Source organism: Centropristis striata, chromosome 11 (genome assembly GCF_030273125.1).
Source record: "Centropristis striata isolate RG_2023a ecotype Rhode Island chromosome 11, C.striata_1.0, whole genome shotgun sequence".
Taxonomy (NCBI): domain Eukaryota; kingdom Metazoa; phylum Chordata; class Actinopteri; order Perciformes; family Serranidae; genus Centropristis; species Centropristis striata.
This window is the reverse complement of record NC_081527.1, coordinates 30690556-30711459: the sequence shown is the minus strand read 5'-3', so window position 1 is coordinate 30711459 and position 20904 is coordinate 30690556. Positions and strand designations below refer to the sequence as shown.

Here is a 20904-nt window from a genome sequence, read left to right as displayed (position 1 = left end):
ATGTGAAAAAATTGTAAACAGAAATCATTGAAAAACAGTAAAAAAAAAAAAAAAAAACCACACACACACAGTAACTGTTCATAATCTGATTTTTTTCTTTAAATTATATGTAAAATAACTTAATTGTTTACTGTTATTTGACAGTAAGTATTTGGCAACTTTTGCTGCCAGACTATTTCCTAAACAATTTTTTTATTATTTTTTTTACAGTGCAGCTGAGAGTGAAATCTATCCTCTCATCTATATCTCAGCATGTTAACCTCCCAAAATAATTAACTTTAAAACCATAATAACCACACAGAGTCTACAAACATTAACTCTGAAGCCCCTGTGATTTGATCATGTCTGACTTTGCTGACTCCATGTGTTGCATCAAAAGAGACACTGTGGCACGCCGTCACCTCCTCCGCCACCCGCTCAGGTGCTGCAGCTGAGCAGTTCAGTGGTCATCAGTTAAAGACTGCGGTTGTACTGTGAGTGTAACTGTCTGAATATGAAGCAGCACATTTCTGAAAAGGTTATGTGTGCTCACTGAACCCAGCCAGCCCGTTAAGTCAGACAAAATTAAGCCTTTCTGAAAATTATACCTCATTTTGTTACCCTTTAAAATGTGAAAAGGTTGTAAATGGTCACTGAGCATTTATTTTCAGTTCATCATCATTACTTTATGGTAGCTGGGTAACAAAGGGCATAGTGAGGTGAGACCATTTTACTGCTCACCTGCTGCTGCCAAGAAGCAAATGTTTCAAAGTTTAATTCCAAAATTCCTTTTGAATTTCAACAGAAAAACACCTGGTGGTCATTGTTCAGCATTCAGACCTCAAGATTACCTCGTCTGTAATGTTCTTATTGTGTATGCAAATGTCTTCTGCTAGCTAATAAGGCTAGTGCTATTCTGTAATGAGTTTTACTTTCATGCCAGCCATCAGAGTATGTGAATATTTCAAACGGTGGATATCTCATTTTGGAAGGACTTTCTTCTTTTGAAAAGTTCATCAAATTACGTCTTGGCTGAGACATTCGTGACAGATTTACCCAATGTGTGACTTGGAAAAGAAAAGAAAAGTGCAGACATTCTCAGCTGGGTTTACTTGTCCTGTGGCGACAACAGCCGCGCTCTGGGGCTTTAATTTTTATTTACGTTCTCTTTACAACATATTATACAGAGTCATCAAAAGTTGGTTAGTGCTCTGGAATTATCACAAGCATTAAAATAAATGTAAAAAAAGGTAAGAAGCTCCAGTCATTTCAAATAAAGGAAGGTTATTGTGCCACTATGACTAATACAGTTCATAATACATATAAAACATTTTTTTAAAAGGCATTTTAATGTTGTTTGTCTCATGTCAGGTGTCTGTGTGGCTTTGCCGAAAAAGAAGAAAAACATTCTAACTAATCCATGTGACTGGACAGTTAAACAGCGAAACAGATCTCCAGTTATAAATATGTGGATTTTAGCACCTCCATTGCCGTTATGAATTTAAAAGGAACATTCAAGTCTACACTATCCACCCTGCATATCAAGCACGCAGATCGCAATCCATCTTTGGCTCAGGGTTGGGGAAGGAGCACCTTTAAAAGAAAGCTCTGGGGGAATGCAGACTATCTGTGGTGATACATATGGATTTTTGACTTGGCTTAACACGCCAGATAAGTCTCTTCCTCCAAAGCTTTCTCCCACAGCAAGCACCTTCCTCCCCCTTATTTTTTCATTTTTTCTCCCCAGCCACATCACGCTGAATCTGAGGCTAACCGAACCCTTTATCAACCCCTCATCTTCGCTCTGACACCGCACGCCAACCTCGATTTCCCTTCGTCTTCGGAATAAAACGTACATCAAAGAGACAGCCACACAGTACCTTCCATAACACACAAGGTCAGAAATATAATGACATATTCCATCGAATACTATTACATTTCTTCCCTGCTTCAAAAAAACATGATCTCCATGTGTTTTCATCCACACATGTAAAAAATGTCTCAGAAACATTATTTGCTTTACTTAGGGTGACATACTGTTGTTTTTTTTTGCTTTATATCAAATCTCATTTTTAACACTCTTAACTAGACACACATATACATAAAACACGCGTCGTATTTGCGACCGGAAGAGCTAGCTAGATTATGAGTTTCTGTTTGGCGTCAAGTTCAGTGAGAACTAAAGGCGGATTTCTGCCCATGTGTTTCCGTCCTTTGCCAGTAGGGGCAGAGGAGAGCATTTTGGCATTTCGAACCAGCAGAAACAACACAGTAAAGGGTCGGGGGAAGAAAGGGAAAGGCGGGCCGGCAGGGGACATGCCTTTAGGGAGGAGGTGGCGTTTTGAAGGGCAAGTGAGAGGGCGTTTGTCGATCATTGGGCGAGCCGGAGGGAGGGGAGAGAGATGTCCGTCATCAAATTTAAAAAAGAGAAGAAGAAGGACGAGGAGGAGGAGGAAGGACAGAAGAGAGAGGAAAGAAGAGCAGAGCATTGAGCTGTAGGCCTGGCAGTCAGATAAGGAGAGGCTTAAAGAGTGGAGTGGATTGTGTATAGGCCTTTTCTGATGGGGAATAATGCAGTGCAGAGTCACCAGACGACAGGAAGAGGAAGAGATAAAGAAAGCCAAAGACGTAAAGGACAGAGAGAATGAAACAGGGGGATTGGAGGGAGGAGATGAATCCCAAGATGGGAACAGAGATGAAGAGTGAATAACAAAGGAGTGAAGACAGCAGAGGAGGCAGGGAGGGAGATGAAGAGAGAGATATCTTGTTACCAGCACGTGCTAAAATAATTAGCCCTGGGTTGGCGAGGAGAAAACATGCGAGCGGATTAACTGGACCTAAAATAACTCTGAAGCTGCACCTCTTCCTGGTAAGCCCTGTTGTCAGACTCCTGAGAGCATCCGCCAGCCCTCGGGCCGTGACGTCATTCCAGGTCGTCAGTCGCCGGCCGTCGAAGTCAACAGCGGACAGCCTCGTGCACTCAGGCACAAACAGCACAGCGGGCACCCCCCACCCACCATGCTCACCTCTTCTTTCTCTCTCTCCCCCCACCCCTCCCCTGTTCGCTGAAAAATGTGCAGCTGTTACAGTAAGCCCGTGCGCTCTTATAGGGCCAGAAATAGCCCCCTTTAGCCAGGGCTGGGACATGGCGACAACCTCCATTAGCTCAAATGTGAGAGGATTGAATCACCCCGAGCTCGAGGGCTTGAACCTCTATCTGCGCTGGCTGAGAGCAGGAATCATATTTCTCTCCCACTATCACTCTCCTCTCCGTCTCTCTTTTTCTCTATCTGAAGTCCGGAGTGCACTCACAGCTCCGCTCAGTGTGTGTGATTGAGTCGTAAACATTAAGGAGGAAGATTCAGGGGACTCTAAACACAGAGGGATGTCTTTCGGGTTCCTCTTAAGGAAGTTATGTGCGTTGTTAGGCCTTAAACAGTTTTACAGTTTGCCCAATGAGTGCATACAGGGTCTCCAATCAGCCGTTGTAAAAATTATTTGACACCGTTGCCACTGATATAGTAGGACTATTCTTACAGCCAGTGCTGTCTTGAAAGAGTAGAGATAATGGGAAATAATGGGGGTTGCATCAGGCTGGGCAGTAAAGGAGGGAGCAGACTAGAGGAGTGGAGGCAGTCATGGAGAAGTCAGACCTTTATCTACAGGAGAGAGAAAAGGAAGAAAAGAGGGAAGGGAAGTGAGAGAGGAAGAGAAACAGGATAGAGCAGTTAGCATATAAATCACTTCTGTAATTTGAATTAACAAGAAAGTCAGAAAATTCACAGTGGAAGAGGAAGAAGTGGAAGTGGAGAAGGGGGAAAGAGAATGAAGATCAATGTGAGGGGAGAAAGTTAGAGTTTGACACGTCGCTCCGGAAAAAAAAAAAAGAAAAAAAAGAAAAGCAAATTGGCTTGTCCTCACAGCTTGGGATTCGTGATGCGTATCGGACGCACTTGGAGAAAGCTTTTTCGGCGGATAGGATCACAATGAAAGGAACCAGAAAGGCAAAACCCGGGGAGCAGCTTTTTTAGATTTTGTTATCAAACCCAGCCGTCTTAGGGTCTCGCTTCAAATGGCATATCTTATGACCTGACAAAAGTACTCGGGGTGCCGGCTGGTGTAAGAGATTATCACGACATCTTAGATCTCGGCCCATATAGCTGCGTCTACAGTCATCAGCCTGTGACAAGAGCGGATTTGACTCATTTATTCAGGGACTCAGGTTGGCATTGTGGTGGGTGTGAAGTAGGTTTGTGGTTAAACTCTCCTGCTGTCTCGTCAGTAGACTTCCCACTCTTTCATCCTCAACGCCTCCCTCCCCCCTTGGCCTCCCCCGCCTCCCTATTGGTTTATTTTTTGAAGTGGAGCTGGTTGGCGAGGCGGGAGAGGAAACCAGGCGGTTTGGACTTCCCTGCCCCTCCCTCACCACCAGGACCCTTCTCCCCATTTTTGCGGATGAGCTCCAGCTCGATGGTCATCAGCACCCGGCCCTCCTCCCCTCCTCCTCCCACCACCCTCTCTGTCTTTCTGGCTACGGTTCGCTGCGGCTGCTTGGGCTGGAGCATCGGCACCGCCAGGTGTAGGGGCTGGAGAAACCGGTCGACCAGCCCGCCCCAGCCCCTCCCCGTATCCTATTTCTTATCCTTGCGTGACTCCTGCTTCTTCTTTTCCGAGGCGGCCGCCTTCACCTTGGAGGGGTCGGCGGGAGGCACGGGGCCCTGTGGGGGAGGAGGGAGAGGGGGTCGGGGGGAGAACAGGGGAGGAGAGTCACTTCAGGAGGAAAGGAGTGTGAGGGAAAAAGAAAGAGAGAAAGAGAGAGGAAGGGAAAGGATGGAGGTGAGATGGGTGCGTTACAGATGAGAGGATGAGAGATGGAGTTAGCAGGACAGGTGGAGCTGTGTGAAGAGGAGAGAAAAACACATTTAGGAGGAAGAGGAGAGTGTCAGACATACAGAAAGAGGGAGATAGGGGTGAGGAGGTAGAGAGACAGTCCTTTTAGGGGAGGGGGTAGCAAGTGAGAGGGGGTGGTGTCCAGAGCTGTAAGGGGGTGACAAAACAGGTAACCATGCGTTAGGATGGGACACAGTGGCAGGCAGGCTCCAAACACCTGTGACAACTGAGTGACAATTGATCAATAACACACACACGTATACACACACACTCACACATACATACACACACACACACACACACATTGGTGGAAGTAAAAGTACTAATACCACACTGTGAAAATACTCCACTACAAGTTGAAGTCCTGCATTCAAAACTTACTGAAGTAAAAGTACAAAAGTATCAGCATCAAAATGTACTTAAAGTATCAAAAGTAAAAGTACTTATGGAGAATATTCTAAACATATTATTGGATTATTGTTAATAATGCATTTATGTATGCAGTATATTACTGTTGTCAAGGTAGGGCTGATTTAAACGACTTAATATACTGTTTTATGTACAAAAAAAGCATTATCCTTTTAAATTTATCATGTTTTTCATGTTAAATCTCGACCTGAAAAGTAACTAAAGCTAAATGTAGTGGAGTAAGAAGTACAATATTTAAGTATAAAGTTACATAAAATGGAAATACTCAAGTACCTCAAACTTGTACTTAAGCACAGTACTTGAGTAAATGTACTTAGTTACATTCCACCACTGCACACACATACACACACCAACACACACAGAGTACACCAGATTGTGATTTGACAATTTTAAATACTTGCTACTAAATACTTTAAATACTTGGATACCTGATAATAAAAATTCAATTTAACCGTGTTTATACTCAAAAAGCTCCTGTTTTTGCCCCAGTATTGTTTATATAACATTTGAAAAGTCCCCAGCATGTAATTACTTTTGCAATTAGTAGATAAAACTGTTGAAACCGGTAATAAAATTGTCTAAAAGGGGAGTTTTTAGGCATCTAGTCAACATACTTGCGTGCAGTTAGGACATGCAGCACAATAAAATGTCATCATTAAGAAGGCTGTTTACTGATTTAACACGACACATAAAATCCATATCCTCGTTTGAATTATTCAAATCCAGCCTGTTTCATGTTTAAATAAAGTTGCTGTTGCTTTTAAGTTTGTTTTTTTTAACCTCCGATTTAGTGTCATACTAATGATTACATTATCGTTATTCAGATTCTGTTTAGTTTGTTTCTTTGCTTCTTGTGTTTTTGTGCATAATTTGCCTGAATGCATAAATTGTGAAAATGCAATGTTAAAAAAAGAGATGATGCATATCTTGGGGCTTATTCTGTTGACAAAAAATTGCTCAAAACTTTCACCTAATTTCCACCTAGACGCCTACAGTAAGTGCTGACTGTGCTGCAAACCAACACATCCATGCATTCTGGTTCTGTGAAACATTTAGACTTTTAGACACTAAAATCTACACGAAGAAGAGAAAAATGAAAAGCTGCATCACATTTAGAGAGGAGAGCTACCTGGGGATGAAATATTTGTTTACAACCCATATAATAAGGCTTTTAAATGAATTATTAAAGTTTACATGGGAATAAATAATTCTTTATAGCCCATTTTGCTGAAGCTGTGGTTGATAGACCTGTTTTACTGGCTGATGTATTTTTAAATAAAGGTCCACATCCAGCCTCCATTCATCTAACTTGCACTTATATAATTCATCCATTCACTCCCACTCATTCTGTAAACTGTCTGTGCAATGTCTAAAAACATCTCTAAGAAGAAATCTATAAAAGGAAGAGGAGGAAGGAAGGAAAGTGAGGCTTCATTTGAGCACAACAAATCCATCGGGGAAGGACCGGACAGAGTGGAGATAAGGTCGAGGTAACACTTAACTTTACAATAGCTGTATTCCAGTGCATTAACCTGTGAGTTAACCTATTGAGAAGTATCACAAGTGCACAATAATGCTCTGATGGAGCTTAGTGAAACTTTGCTCATATGTAATGGTTTGCACGTCACTGTGTACTTTTAATACTCTTCCACAGGTTGAACTAGGGGCCAGTACACTGCTGTAAAGTGCTCCAGCAGAGGACAGTCAGAGAATAGGAGGATCTGAGTGTGAAATACATCCCATAATACATCAGGTTAGTCAACAGTGAAAAGCACACTAGAGGCTGCTTCTCGCCACCGAAGCTTCGACTAATAATACCCCACTGATTGCATTAGAAAATGCATCATCTTTAATTATGCACTGTGCCAAAGCAGCACGCAGTCTGATAAGACAGCAATCGAGGCGAACGCTGCGTCTAACATCCGGCTCGACGGGGGCAGCTGCGCAGCCCATCCGGTGTCATTACCTTCGATCATACTTACATTCTCTCATACATCATTGTATTGTTTACCATTATGCATCCCACGGTAGACTCAGTTTCTGCAGAGCTCCCACGCTAATGACGGGGCTGCCTCGTAAACACACTCGAGCCTGCTTAGGCAGAATGCAGAGCCACCCTTGTTACAGGGGCTGCACACACTTCAAAGGAAATGTGGGTACAGTGGCAAAACAGGAGGGACTGGTGGGGAGGTAGATAGGAAGGTAAGTGGCTGCTTCCCCTTCTGCATACTGAAGAGACACGGTGACAGGTGAGGAGGGAGATTGAGAGGTAGATGAAGAGTGAGAGGTAGTGATTTTCTGTCCAGAACCGAAGCTGATCAGAACCCAGAACACCTGAAGGGGGAGAGAAACTGGGAGAGGGGAGTGATGTGGTGGTGGTGGTGATGGTGGTGGGGAGAAGTGTGATGGGGGATCGACAGAGCAAGAGAGGAAGTAGAAAGGGAAGAGAGAGGGGGAATTACAGACAGATAGATGCTTCTCATGGTCAGCAAGGAAGTCAAAGGCAGGGAGAGGCGGGAGGTGGAGGACGGAGAGGAGGAGGAGGAGGATGCGACTGAAGAGGGAGAGAGGGGGGAGACTGGGGACCGGATAAAAGGAATGTGAATGAGAGAGCGAGGGAGGGAGTGAAGTAAAGTGAAGTGAGGAGGGAAGGCAATTGGGGGATGGAAAGAAGAATGGGTGGGTTGTGCGTGTGTGTGTGAGCTCAGATCGATACAGAGTGCACTCAATTATCATTCCAGTACAGTGTGTGTGTGTGTGTGTGTGTGTGTGTGTGTGTGTGTGTGCGCTCATTCCTGTGAGCTTTCTTATGTGTGTGTGGCTGCTCCTCTCCCACAACTCCACCTAATGGGGAGTAGCACACACCACAGGGTTCTTTTGTCTCTCTGTCTCGCTCGCTCCCTTCCTTCACTCGCTCTCCCACAGCCTTTTGGAGATTTGTAGTGCAAGCCCAGCAAACAGAAAGTAACGAAGATGGTGAGGCTGATAAAAAATTGTGTTGTGTCAGCAGAGCCTCCTAATAAGGGCTATTTGATCAAACAACCACTTATGAGCGCACTATGAAATCCCACGAGCCCTCTGTGTGCGGCGCACTACAAGAGAGGAATCAGCTCAGAGGAAAAAAATAAAAAATAAAAAAAATATGGGAGTGTGAGCTCAGATGGAATATTTTTCTTTCAAGCTGCGACTTGCGGGTGGAGTAACTGTAAATGACAACATTGTCAAATATTCCAGTGTCCTTTTGGCGGCGAGTTATTTATTCATATATGCACTGTCACCCGCCGCAGGCACTTGAGAGCAACTGACTGCAGCTCAAGAGTAACCTGACAATCATGTGACAGTAAAAAGGAAAGAAGAAGACAGAGAGAGGAACAGGGGCTCCGGGGAGATGAGTGTGAGCGCACTTGTTTGAGGTATAAGTAAGGATGGGCCCTCGTTGGCGTCGCCCCCTCGGTTTTCGTCACAGGGGCAAAATGGCGCACTCCTAACCGCCGGCATAAGCCCGCCACCGCCGCTGCCTCGACATTAGCTTTCACCTGCGGCTAAATGACTTGCTGTCACAATAGCACCCTTGATCTTCCGCCTCGGATATCTTTGCGCCTCTCTCATTTCAAAGCTGATTTTTGATTTAGGAAGAATGCCTTGAACCCAAATCCCTTGACTTCCCCTTTTTTTCATTATCAGCAGGCAAGGCGTGCAGTCGATTACAATACACCCCCGCAACCATCCAGCCCCCACATTAGCACAGAGTAATCAAACAGAAACTTGCCCTGGTGTCTTGTATTTACAAAAGGATACAAGCCACCAAAACGTCTGATTAATCCACCACTTGAGGCTATCACACTCCCATGAGGAACGAAAGAAAAAAAGTACCACAAATCCTCGGCGTGCAGCTGCGTAAAACCACTGATAACAGCCCAGACCATAATAGGCCCAGTGATTTTCATTTGACTCCCAGTGAGCAGAATCAGCAGCTCCCGTCCCTTTCCCCACTGCGAGCAAATCACAGCCCCATTCAATACGGCAATAGCACTGCTCGGCCATTTCACAGTAGCTGGTTTGATTTTTGCCCCGTGGCTGTTTACTCACACCGTGCTGTTTGGCCCCCCTGAGGCAGCTGAAGGAGGGGTGAGGGCCACAAGAGAGAAAGAGTGAGAGAGAGAGGAGGGTCGGAACAGGCTTTAGAGCACCTCTGACGCTGAGACGGCACTAGAATTTTAACAGCTTGAACACTGTTATTAGTGTTTGCCGGGCAGAGTTTGAATGACATGTTATTTTGTTGTTGATACGTCGCTGTGAGGAGGAGTCGGCTAAGTGTGCGGACATATTGGAGCTGCTTGGACTGGCATTGGAGGAATGCGATTATGAAACTGTGCCGTTATGCACTGTCATGTTGGATGTGTGCTATTGTGTGGCTGCGCTGCAACAGAATAAATGAATATTCTTTGTGACAACACGTTTCCTGAACACTGTTGTAATCTCTCCAAAAAAGGACGTCATTTTAATATTTAGCGCCTGAATGTGACAGCAAACAGAGCCGTTTCAATTGGTGTTGTTGACTGGGTGTGTGCATGTGATGAAGCATGTGAGGAGAGGAGGCAGGAGGAGGGGATGGTTCAGGAAGGAGAGGAGGGAACTTGCCTGTCTCTGCTGTGATCCCTCTTTCTTTTTCTTGCCATGTTTGCTGGAGGGGACAAAAGAAAGACAATGTCAGGATGTCGAATCTATCTCTCCCTCCAGTGGTCACAGGGCAGCATTGCCTGGCAGCCATCATAAAGAGAACATCAACTTAATCTACGGGGCCTGTCCCAAACACAGCCCCCAGGGGCTAGATTATGATCTCATAAGATTGGATAGGTATAAGCAAGATGATGGATCCATCATCTTCATGATCTGGTGGATTATCCACTCAGAAACTTTCGCTTCACCACTTTTAATCATCTTGCTTTGGACCTATGCAGTAGTGAGATGAGAGATCATTATCTGCCTCTTTCCAGCTGACTAACCTCAAATCTAAACCCTCGCACACCTAACCAAATCAAATCATGGCACAGCTATGCCAGCTTGGCCACGCATGTGTCGGTGCCAGGGATGGGCTCCGGCTTCAGCTCCCGTCCCTGGCACAAACCCGACTGGCAGAGCGCCGCCTGCCATGGGCCGGGCACTGACCTGACACTGAGGCTGAAGACGCGGCGCGCCACCAGGAACCTCATCAGGTAGTAGATGACCACGATGAGCACCAGGAGGCCAAGAACCACCCCGATGATGGCACCCGTGATCACGCCGGCCTGGATGGGAACTGTGAAAAGAAGAAGAGTAGGGGGTGTTAGACGGTGCAGACAATTGGAGGATAAAAAGGATAAAGAGTTGAAAGTATGTGACGGAGAGAGGTTGGGAGAAAAAGGAAGATATATTTTTAAAAAAAAACAGTAAACACAAGCAGGAGAGGAAAAGATGTCATAGCAGGGAGGACATGGACAGGAGAGGAAGATGAGGAACAAAGCCAGAAGGGAAAAGAATGAGAGATGAAAGTAGATTAGACAAGGAGAGCAAAGGTAAAATAAAGGTTGAATGAAAGATGAAGCAGTGCAGTAGAGGGAGAGAAGGAGATGAAGAGGAGGAGAGATAAGGTAGAATAAAGGTGAGTCAGGCGGGGGGAGACGATGGAAAAGGGGAAAGAAGAGAGAAATGGGAAGAGGAGGCAAGTAGGAGGGGGAGAAAGAAGTGAAAGGAAGGCAGCGATAGCAATCTCAAATAGAGAAAGAGATAAAATTGTAATTGATTTCATTTAACAGGAGGTGCGAGGAATTCTAAACGAGGCAGTGCGACGACTAGTCTGAACACAGTACACGCTTTAGTCTGATGCACAGCGCAAATTGAGATTAATTTCAGAGTTTGGAATGATTATAACAACAATTGAGAACAGTTGGCTTCTGATGAAGAAAATTCCCCAAAATACGCCATATGGGCTCAGTGGAAAGCTAATGAGCAGACACAGATGTAAGACAATGCAGGCATTAGACTTTACATACTGGGGAATTTGATTTTCCCCGCGGACCCCCCACAGGACTCGCTGTCCTTTCTCCCAGCTCACCCTTCTCGAAGACCAGCAGGCGCACGCTGGAGGGCCGGCCCACTATGTCAGGGGGGTTCTTGGCGTCGCAGGTGAAGGTGCCATTGTCGTTGAAGTCCAGGTTCTTGAGCAGGATGGAGCCATCACGGCGGCCGGGGTTCCCCACAAACTCCAGCCGGTCCTTGAACGGGCCCTTGTTGTCCACATAGGCTTCGCCACCAGTGTAGTGGAAGATCTGTGAAGGACAGAGAAGACAAGATGCTGTTTTTTTTCTTCTTCTTTTTTTACCATTTATTTTATGCCTGTTTTTTTATGTATATTCTTTGTGCTATGTATTTGTTATTTTTTTATTTTCTATTTATCTATTTTTTTTATTGGTGAAATGACGTAACAAACAAGGTGACATGAGAGACAAATACACTACACCATGTGGACCACAAGTAGAGACAGTAGACATACAGCGCAAACAACAACAAAGAAAAACATAAACGATTTGCACAGAGGACAAGATGCTGTTAATGCATGATTGTGTCGCCATAATGATGTATTTAATCTCAAGAGTAACTGCTGTAGTTGTGGTAGTATTTTCTGATTTTGTGGTCAATGTTGCAGCCTGTAGTGGTTAGAGTTGCATTTGGCTGGGTATTAAACAACAAAACCTTTTTTGGCACTGAATGAAACCTGTAGTATTACACGTTTACTAGTATAATGAAATCTGTCAGAGGTTGAAAGCAAATCTGGTAACATTATTGTTATAATAAGTAGCAAGCAGTAGCTCTTCTGTGCACTCGGTCGGTTGGGCAGTACTCAAAAGTTTTCCTAGGATGCTAAAATTGCATTCTTGTATGTGGTCACAGCTATTGCAAATTCATACTTGTTCTTAAAACAAGTCCCTGTAAAACCCAATAATGTAATGCAACAAATCCTCCAAACCATTTAACCACATGTTGTTTGTTCCCACTCTCAATACGACCCCTACTACAGGCAGAGGACACGTCCTCATACATAAAAATATTTTATACATAAAAGTCTTTTTTTGTGAAACGGCCGAAGTTTCACTATGTTGAGGCTACAAAGCTACTTCCCTGAGGTTAGGCCAAAAAAAAAAGACATGGTAAGGTGTTATAAAAGGTCATTTAAAAAGTCAAATAAATGCATGGAAGTGCTTAAAGTGACACAGTTGCTCTGGTGATGTAAAACTTGGCACACAAAAGTTAAGTTATATTACTTCAAATAACGTTAACGTTGGTTTTTTGTTTCGTCCTGTGATCGTGTGACCCAACCAGCCCTCCTATCCTCCTGAAAAGGACCTTTTTGTGCTTTATACTCTTATTTATATTTCTTCGCTTCCTATTGACACTTTTATAGAGTCATTTCATAACAAATAAGAGTCTGTCGCATCTACTGCTGGATCATGGAAAATGCTTTTTCATGCTTTTTCCAGGGAACCACAGACCTGTTCATAATTCTGCAAATGTAAGTGCTTTCTTCAACGTGCCACAGGCTCAGTCAGCAATGTGTCATCTCATTCAGCAATAGATAATGACTTAACACATTTATTTAAATGAAAATCTTCAAGATAAGTACTTTAACTCGGACTATTTGATCTCACGTTACGCTACTTGAATTCATGTAATATTTGGAACATTTGCCTTTTTACTATTATATTTCTAATTATGAAGTCTTGAAAAAAGTGGAGTATTTTACTAGTTGTGACAAATTAAACCAAATCATGATACTGCCCCAAAAAGTCATCTAAAATGTCAGGCAGCAGTTAACCCTTTATCAGGCAAAAAACTATATTCGGTAACTTCAGGTAATATTTAGAGAAAAAAAGTAGCAAATTTACTAGACTAAAGTGGCAAATCTACAAGAAAAAAAGTTGCAGATTTAAAAGATTTAAAGTGGCAAATCTGCGCAAAAAAAGTTGCAGATTACGAGAAAAAAGCAACTCTTTTCTCGTAGATTCACCACTTTAAATCTCATAAATGTGCACACTTTTTTCTCGTAGATTTGACACTTTAATCTCGTAAACATTTCTCTCAAAATATTATTTTCGTATGTTTTTATTACACATTCTGGCCGTATGAAATATCCTCCAATATCCTCTAGGGGAGAAATTTGGAATTTGCAAGTATTTCAATGAGTGCCCTATTAAGGGTTAAACTAAAAGCTGATTGATTTTGGGGGAAGCCTAAATGACCAGAGGCTGAACACCCCAGACTCCACAAAGTCAAGGTCAAAACGAGGTAAACAGATCATGTCAAACATTCAGCCCACGTCTGACTGAAGGTTTGAGGCCTGTGAGAGCCTACACGGCATTTTACATGATACGTGCATGTCAGAAATCAAATACGACACTTTAGAAGGACAAATGCACCATGAAAACAGATAGACGTATGAAACTGTAAATCCGTTCCGGCGGGTAAAGCAATGAGCGACAGAAGATGAGTGGGAAAAAAATAAAAAGAGAAGAGAAATCTAGTTTCAAAGTGAGGGCACTGCGGGAGACGGATGAAAGCGAAGGAGGTGAGGGGAGGAGATAATGAGAGAGGAGGGAGGGACAAAGAAGGCAGGGCTGGGGAGGAGGAGATTAGGGGAGGTGGACAGAGGGAGGCGCAGTCAGGACGGGGAGATAGAGAGATTAGAGAGATGGCAGGACGATAAGGGCAGGGAGAGTGAAATTAAAGAGCAGGAGGCAGGTGTGGCGGCGAGAGGAGTGGAAGGATTAGGAGAGAAAGTTTCTGTGCGCTTGTTGTTTCCTTCTGTGAGTTAATACACGAATCCTGCACTTGTGTGTCAGAATAAATTGAGTATTGCTTGAGTGTGTGATGACATTTTAGACACTCTCACAGTCCTGTATTCGTCGGATTAAACCAGGATTCCTTTCTGATGATTTGTAAGTATCCTGTTCTGTGAGTGCCATAAAAACTACTCTAAATAATGAATCCTGCAGCAAAAATGAAATTTTCAGAAATCCTGATATTAAAGCTGCACATACCAAGTTTGAAAGTAATGCCAAAATTGATCAGATTATATTTTTTATGGTTTCAAGGACTTCTGTATGTGACATCAGTACACCGCCCCCTCCTCTGGCTAAATTTCTGTCCCTCCTCGTGACTGGTAGGGGCAGAGATGGTGACAACAAAAAAGTCTTTTGGTCGCAGAAGCAGCCTTTGTTGGTGAGTCAACATCTCTCTTGCTGCAAAAGATGTTTTTGTATTTGCTTCTTGAATATTTATTTGCCTCTTGAATGTGAAAAAAGGTTATCTTCAAGAGGGAGTGCATAATCAGAATTTAATTTTAAAAAGTAGTGATTTATGCTGAAAATCTGACTCTTTAGCTGCAAAATCCACCACTTCAAGTTCATTAACTAGTCGCTATTTTTGCGGTCTGCTGTTTGCAGGTAGAGCACAATAAGACTTTCAGAGCTTTTTTTAAATGAAAATAGCTGCCTGCTGTGGCTGAAAGCGGCACAGATGAGGGCATGAGATTCAAACAGCAAAAAGCCGCAGGCTGTAAATCCAAAACAATGAGCTTAAAGATGAACTTTTTAACATTAAGTTTGGTCCATGACAATCTCATCAAGTGCAGCTTTAAAGTGGATGTGACTAATTTGGTAGAGATTAACTGATTGTTTTAAAGGTTGCTTGGCTTTGGCAGTAAACTGTTTGACACAACAGTGTGTTTTCTTTGCAGGATGATCAGATGATAGTAGACAAATATCAACAGTTTGTGTCTGTGTGTATCTGAGTCTTACAGAGATGCTGTCCCGGGAGCCATCAGGTCTGTATGTCCAGGAGAAGGTGACGTCCTCTGAGGTCCAGCGCCAGGAGAAGAAGGAACAGGACAGCCGGATGTCGGAGCCCAGCAAGGCATGTCGCTCCCAGCCGGTGTAAATCACTATGGCCTGGGACTGCTCAGGCACTGGGAGACACAAAGCATGAGGATTCACTCACAAACAAACACACCAACACAAATAATCATCATGCTTTTTGATTTAATATCAAATTTACTCAATAATCTGACTACTATTTGCAGCAGAATGTGATCCTGGGAAATCTTTTTGTCAGAAGAAAGCAAGTTAGTGAACAATCCATTCCTGAACAATTTCCAATCCCTACTGTACTCCTGAGACTTGCAGAGCATCACTCACATTACCATTTATTACTTTTCTCCCTGAAATCTATCAAATAAATCCCAAATACTTAGATATGCACCCACACACACATCGTTAAACTGCACATTTAGTGGTGTCAGATTCAGCATCGATTCAGACATGCGCTCAGTAAATATTTGGATTATTACTGGAATATTAGTGCCAGTCTCTCAAAGTCAAAGGGGAACATCATTTTCTCCATTAATATGGATTATGTTGGCTTAATCATGTGCGCTGTTTATGCTTGAATAATATCTAATGATCGATGTTAATTTGGTTTTGGCTGCAAAATCAATATTTTACTTCCCTAGAAAATGCACTCAGCATCTCAAACAACCACCAACGCCCCTGGGAGCTGCACACCCCTGCCACTCTAACATTAGCCAGGACATCATTTCTGCATTGTTCAGTTTCACTTAAAATGTGTGAACGTGCCACCGATGAGTCACAGCAGTCTCACGGCTACATTAACACTAATGCCCCTAAGTGTCGCAGAGCTTTCTTTGTTTCAGCACCCGGAGAGTAAAGTTCACAGCTCTCACTGAAGGCGTCCTTGAGCGAATGCCGTTAGTGCAGCCAGCCCCCGCAGAACTTGTCAATGAAATAACGCTTGACATTTTTAATTAAAATTCTGACAAAAACTGCAAATATCTGACAGGAGGGGAGCACTGAAAGCCGTCTGCTAGAGAGCAAAAACTCTTGCCACCCTCTCTTTAAAAGTCAAAATATTACTCCTTAACTTTGCAAGTTTAGAGTCACCTGCTTTATAAGAGGAGAGGATGCTCAGTGCTGGGTCACTCAGCACAATGCACCTGTGACTGAACAATTTCCTCTACAGGTGGCTTTTTAATTAAATCAATAAAAATTAAGACATTATTTTCGGTGGTTTAATTTTGTATTAAGCCAGAGTAGAGTGAGATATTATATTTCAGAGAAAGATCAATTAATTCCCTACTATGCCTAATTTGTATTATCATTAAGTCCATCAGTTTGAAAGTAAGCACAGAAGAAGAAAACAGAGAAAAAAGCCCTCTTCATTACATCCTCATTTAACCTTTTAACCCCACATCAGTGCAAGGATAATTTCTACATCTTCACTTTCAACAGATGAAATTCACAGTAGGTGTCTTGAGACCTCCTTAAAATAAATAAAACTTCATAAAAAGTTCAAAGAAGATTCAGTCTCTCTTTTTTTTCTTTTTACCTATTCCCAGGAGGACAACCGACGCCAGCGCCAAAAACGTCAGCATGGTTTCAGGCTTCTACGGAGCTCCCAAAAGACCGATGCCGCAGACCTGACAGGAGTCTGTCGAGGAAGAGTCCCACTCTGGAGAGAGTGTGAGTGGAAGGAGGAGAAAGAAAGAAAGTGGAGTGGAGGGGTGCAGGACGCCAGGACACGAGGCTTCAAAACAGGACAACAACAGAAAACCCACTGTCCCCTGGTTTATACCCAACCACACCCCTCGCACAGGCCCGGCCCGGCCCATTCCTCCTCTCCACACCCCCCCCCCTTCACCACCACCACATACCACCACCCCCACCCCCACCCGTCCTGCCATTTCTCTCCATTTTGTCCCTCATTGAAACAAATTACACACATTATCGTTTGAAGTGGAAGAAAAACACAGGCGAGAAGCACCTGCGCCGTACAGTAGCTGGTGGGTAAACAATGGGCGACTTGGGGCGAATTTGCAAACTCTGTGCAGCATTACGGCGTGATGAATGTAATCTGTTAGATTACACCCTCACCGTGATGGGACCGAGCTGAGAGGGAATGCTAATCAACACTTAGCATGTAGGTGCAAGCGAGGGTGTGTGGCACAGGGAAGCATGACAATCTGCAGCAGCTACCCATGTGATCGCTGCTCATGTGTAAATATTACATGGAGAGTGGTGGGTGTTTACAGTGGATGGGGAGGGGATGAAGGGGGATCCTGCTGCGAGGTCAGTCCAGTGCTCTCTCCTCTGTCCCCATGCCTCACCCCTCTCTCTCCTCAGCCTGCACTTTCACCGGGTCCGAGGCCAGCGGCCCAAACAAAGCCCCGACTCTTTGCTCTCTGTCCTCCCTCTCTCCAGATTCCTGTCGTTTGCTGACGTCTAGCACTTGGAGACAATGGAGAGCGAGGGGGACAGGGGCCGACTGGTGTTTGCCCGTCTGTCAATGGCGCTTTCTTCCTCTCCGGCCTCTCCCTTTTCTTTCTCCCTGCCTTAGTTTTCTCCCCCTGCATGGACAAAGCTGCACATTCAAAATGTAGCGCCCACTCTTCGCTTTTCCAGTAACACAGACAGTGAGAGCGGGGACAGACCTGCTATATATAGATGAGTTGATATGAGGACAGGACAAGACGCACAGACATGAGGACCAAGACAGTGGCACATAGAGACAGACGTGGGGAGAAAATGAGAAAGAGGCAGCAGTGGAGTGGAAATTTCTGCAGAAGCCTCATTTCTAAAAGGCCTCATTCCATCATTTTGTCACATGTCATAAATATGCATTCATTTAGCCGCTGGCATCGCAGCAGTGAATACATGCACAAATTAATGGTCTGCAGTTCTCCTCCAGCTTCTGCAAACACACAAGCTGGTTTCGCTTACTCTCAACATGAAGTGTAAACCATATCAGTCATGATTCGACTCCTCCTACCCCCCTCTGGGAATGCATATGTGATGAGAGTGTAAGAAGAGGAGGCACTTGAAAAGGATGTCCACTTCATCCACTTCACTTTGTCGTTTTATTGAGCCTACTTACACAGGTTTTCCTCTGCTGGATCTCCCTCGCAAAAGGGGGCTCGGGGCCGAGATGCCAGCAAAAGCATTGAGAGACAGATCGACTTTTGCTTACATTTGAGTCCGTGGCATAAATTCTTGCCACTTGTGAAAAATCGCAACCGCTCATTCATCTTAACACCTCAAATACCCCTGCTGACGGATCAGCTGAACAAAATGGACCATCTGCCAACTTGTTGGCGCCATCAACTGTCTAAGCTTTGGCTTGAACGTCTAAATCGCGACATCCTTAACAATTATGGCAGATCCTGCCTTCAGGCCCCAGAGAAACAGGGGGATTCTTTATGAGCCTGGCAGGTGCAGCATGTGGCAAGCGCCCAAACTCGTCAGCACCGAGTGACGGTGGCAGCGGCAGTGGCTGAGCTTGGCAGGCAGAAACTGTATCACATATAGAGCGAAGGCCCCCATTCCTTCAGCTGGCAGTGGTATAGCACACTAATGTAGGAGAGGGAGAGCTTATCTGCAGCTAAATTATACAGAGAGGAGAGGCAGAGGAGAGAGGTACCAGTGAGAAACGGACAGAGAAACCTCGATCTGTGGAGCCATTTAGAGATTTTTGCTAAATTATACATGAGTCCTCAGCTGCACTTTAGTGATATTGAGGTGGACAAGGCTTTATATCAATTGGTGGTATTAGTGATGACAGATTACGCAAAGTACCTCTGGCTTCAGCCACTGTGTGAATGAAACCATCTCAACTGTCTGCCTGTATAACTCATCAAGCTTGTTTTTACAGGATTAAGACAGTGGCCTCCGCTGCTTCGGTGGGGGCATGTCATTAGACACCCGTAGAAATTTACAGAACATATTTTCTTGTGATATTGTAATTTTCTTTGACGCAGAATTATTTCCAATGGCAGGAGGAAAAAACATCGCGAGCACGCTTTCAAAAGACCGGGGATAATCAGAGTCTGGGAAAGCATCCCGAGCTGTAGATGTTAGGGACTCTTGTCAAGTCTCTCCATGTCTAATTTTTCTGCAATGTTGAGTATGTTTGTCACAGCTCTGAGTGCAGCACTGATCACAAGGCGGCCTGGCAGATGTGCAGAAGGGGAATGTCTTTTTCGAAGATGTGGAGGGCTTCTGTGAATGGAGAGCATCTTTGAGATGGGATGGCTGGAGGGTTTCTTGCCCGTTAAGACGGGGAAAAACAGACAGAGGAGACACACACCACAGGCCGGTTCACACCAAGGTCATAAGACTAATGACCGTCAACAATGATCCAATGGAGTGCACTGCAGTCTTACCCCCTTAAGCACAAGCCTCTCAGTGTGGGCCAAAGTGAAGCGCTGACAAGTAGGGGAACAACAACAAGCGCCATCATAAACCAATCATAAAGTAGTCTCATAAACGACGAGATCGGCTCACAGTTTTGCTGCAGGGGTTGGATAATCAAGCGAAACATTTCCATAACCAAATAAGGGAAATGAGCCGTGGCGAGCAATTGGCCAGAAAACTGTCAAAAGTTAAGGCTAGGAGGCAGGATTAAGTATAAATACAGCACTGTTATGCCATCTAGGTTTTCTAATAGGACGCAGGTTCAAAGCCTGGCGACTAAAAAAAGATCTATAGCAGGAAACTGACACAAAAATAAAACTATAAACTGTCTGTATATGTTTATTATCTTAAGCATTTGGAGCAGTGATTCTCATCCAGGGGAGCTTGTATCCCAGAGAGACTTCTGCAGCTGCCTGGAGGGGCACATGTTAAGATTGTTAAGTAGTTTATTTGAAAAAATAGAAATTACAATCGGATTTAAGCAAAATTTTCAGATAAAGTCTGCTGTAAGACCTGAACATCAAGTGAAAACTAGTTTGGAGTGAGGGATCAATAGTTCAAATAATTGCCTTAAAGTAACAAATAAATTGTCAAATTAGATTGCTTAAAGTAAAAATAAAAAACTGAGCTCAAAGTAACAGAAATGACTCCAGAGTTATGTGTAATCTTTTGCAACAGTGTACCAGTATATAACCCTAACCCTAGCAACCACAGAACCAGCTCTTTTGACAGACTGGTCTAAAGAGCTGGTTCTGTGGTTGGAGCCAGGTTGGACACACTGGAGGAGGTGGTGGAGAGATGACCTGTCAACATGTTCCAGGCCATCCTGAAATACCTAGACCATCCTCTACACAAAACCTTTATGGACCAAAAAACAGCAGTGGACGGCTCCTCTCTCTCTGTTGCAGGATGGAGAGACACAAAAGATCCTTCTCCCCAACAGCCATCAGGCTGTCTCACTCTAACAGAGATTCTACCAGACTAACTGAATTTACCCTCAGGGATGAATAAAGTCATTTTGATTTGATTTGATTTGATTTGATATGTATGTATTGGGTAACAAGATGTGGAATTAAGGATTAACAGGGTAAGAATTTGGGGATTTTACAAATAAATTATACTGTAGTTATTTTTTAACTACTGGGTACCTATTCTACTATTACAGGAGGAGTTCCCCATATGTCACAGTAATGTTACAGAGTAACTCCACCGGTGCACAGACGAGACAACAAATGACTGAATCCGTTTCAGCAAATGCATGTTTTATGTTCAAGTGACAAAGACCTCTAGCCTCTTCTTGTATGTTGAA

At 43.9% G+C, this 20904-nt stretch overlaps 1 protein-coding gene across 2 annotated transcripts; it reads right to left on the bottom strand.

Annotated features, from left to right (window-relative positions):
- Positions 1-1082: 1082 nt before the first annotated feature.
- On the bottom strand, positions 1083-16926 carry mpz (myelin protein zero). 2 transcript variants are annotated; one of them, XM_059345277.1, is made up of 6 exons: positions 16735-16926; positions 15132-15298; positions 11393-11606; positions 10468-10597; positions 9940-9982; positions 1083-4697 (listed from the first exon to the last, which is right to left on the bottom strand). In XM_059345277.1, exons 1-6 carry the CDS (start codon positions 16778-16780, stop codon positions 4611-4613), a joined length of 687 nt encoding a protein of 228 aa, XP_059201260.1. In that variant the 5' UTR covers positions 16781-16926; the 3' UTR covers positions 1083-4610. The 2 variants fall into 2 exon arrangements, with proteins under 2 accessions (XP_059201260.1, XP_059201261.1); XM_059345278.1 differs by having other exon boundaries at positions 1083-3638; positions 16735-16922.
- Between the last annotated feature and the right edge of the window lie 3978 nt (positions 16927-20904).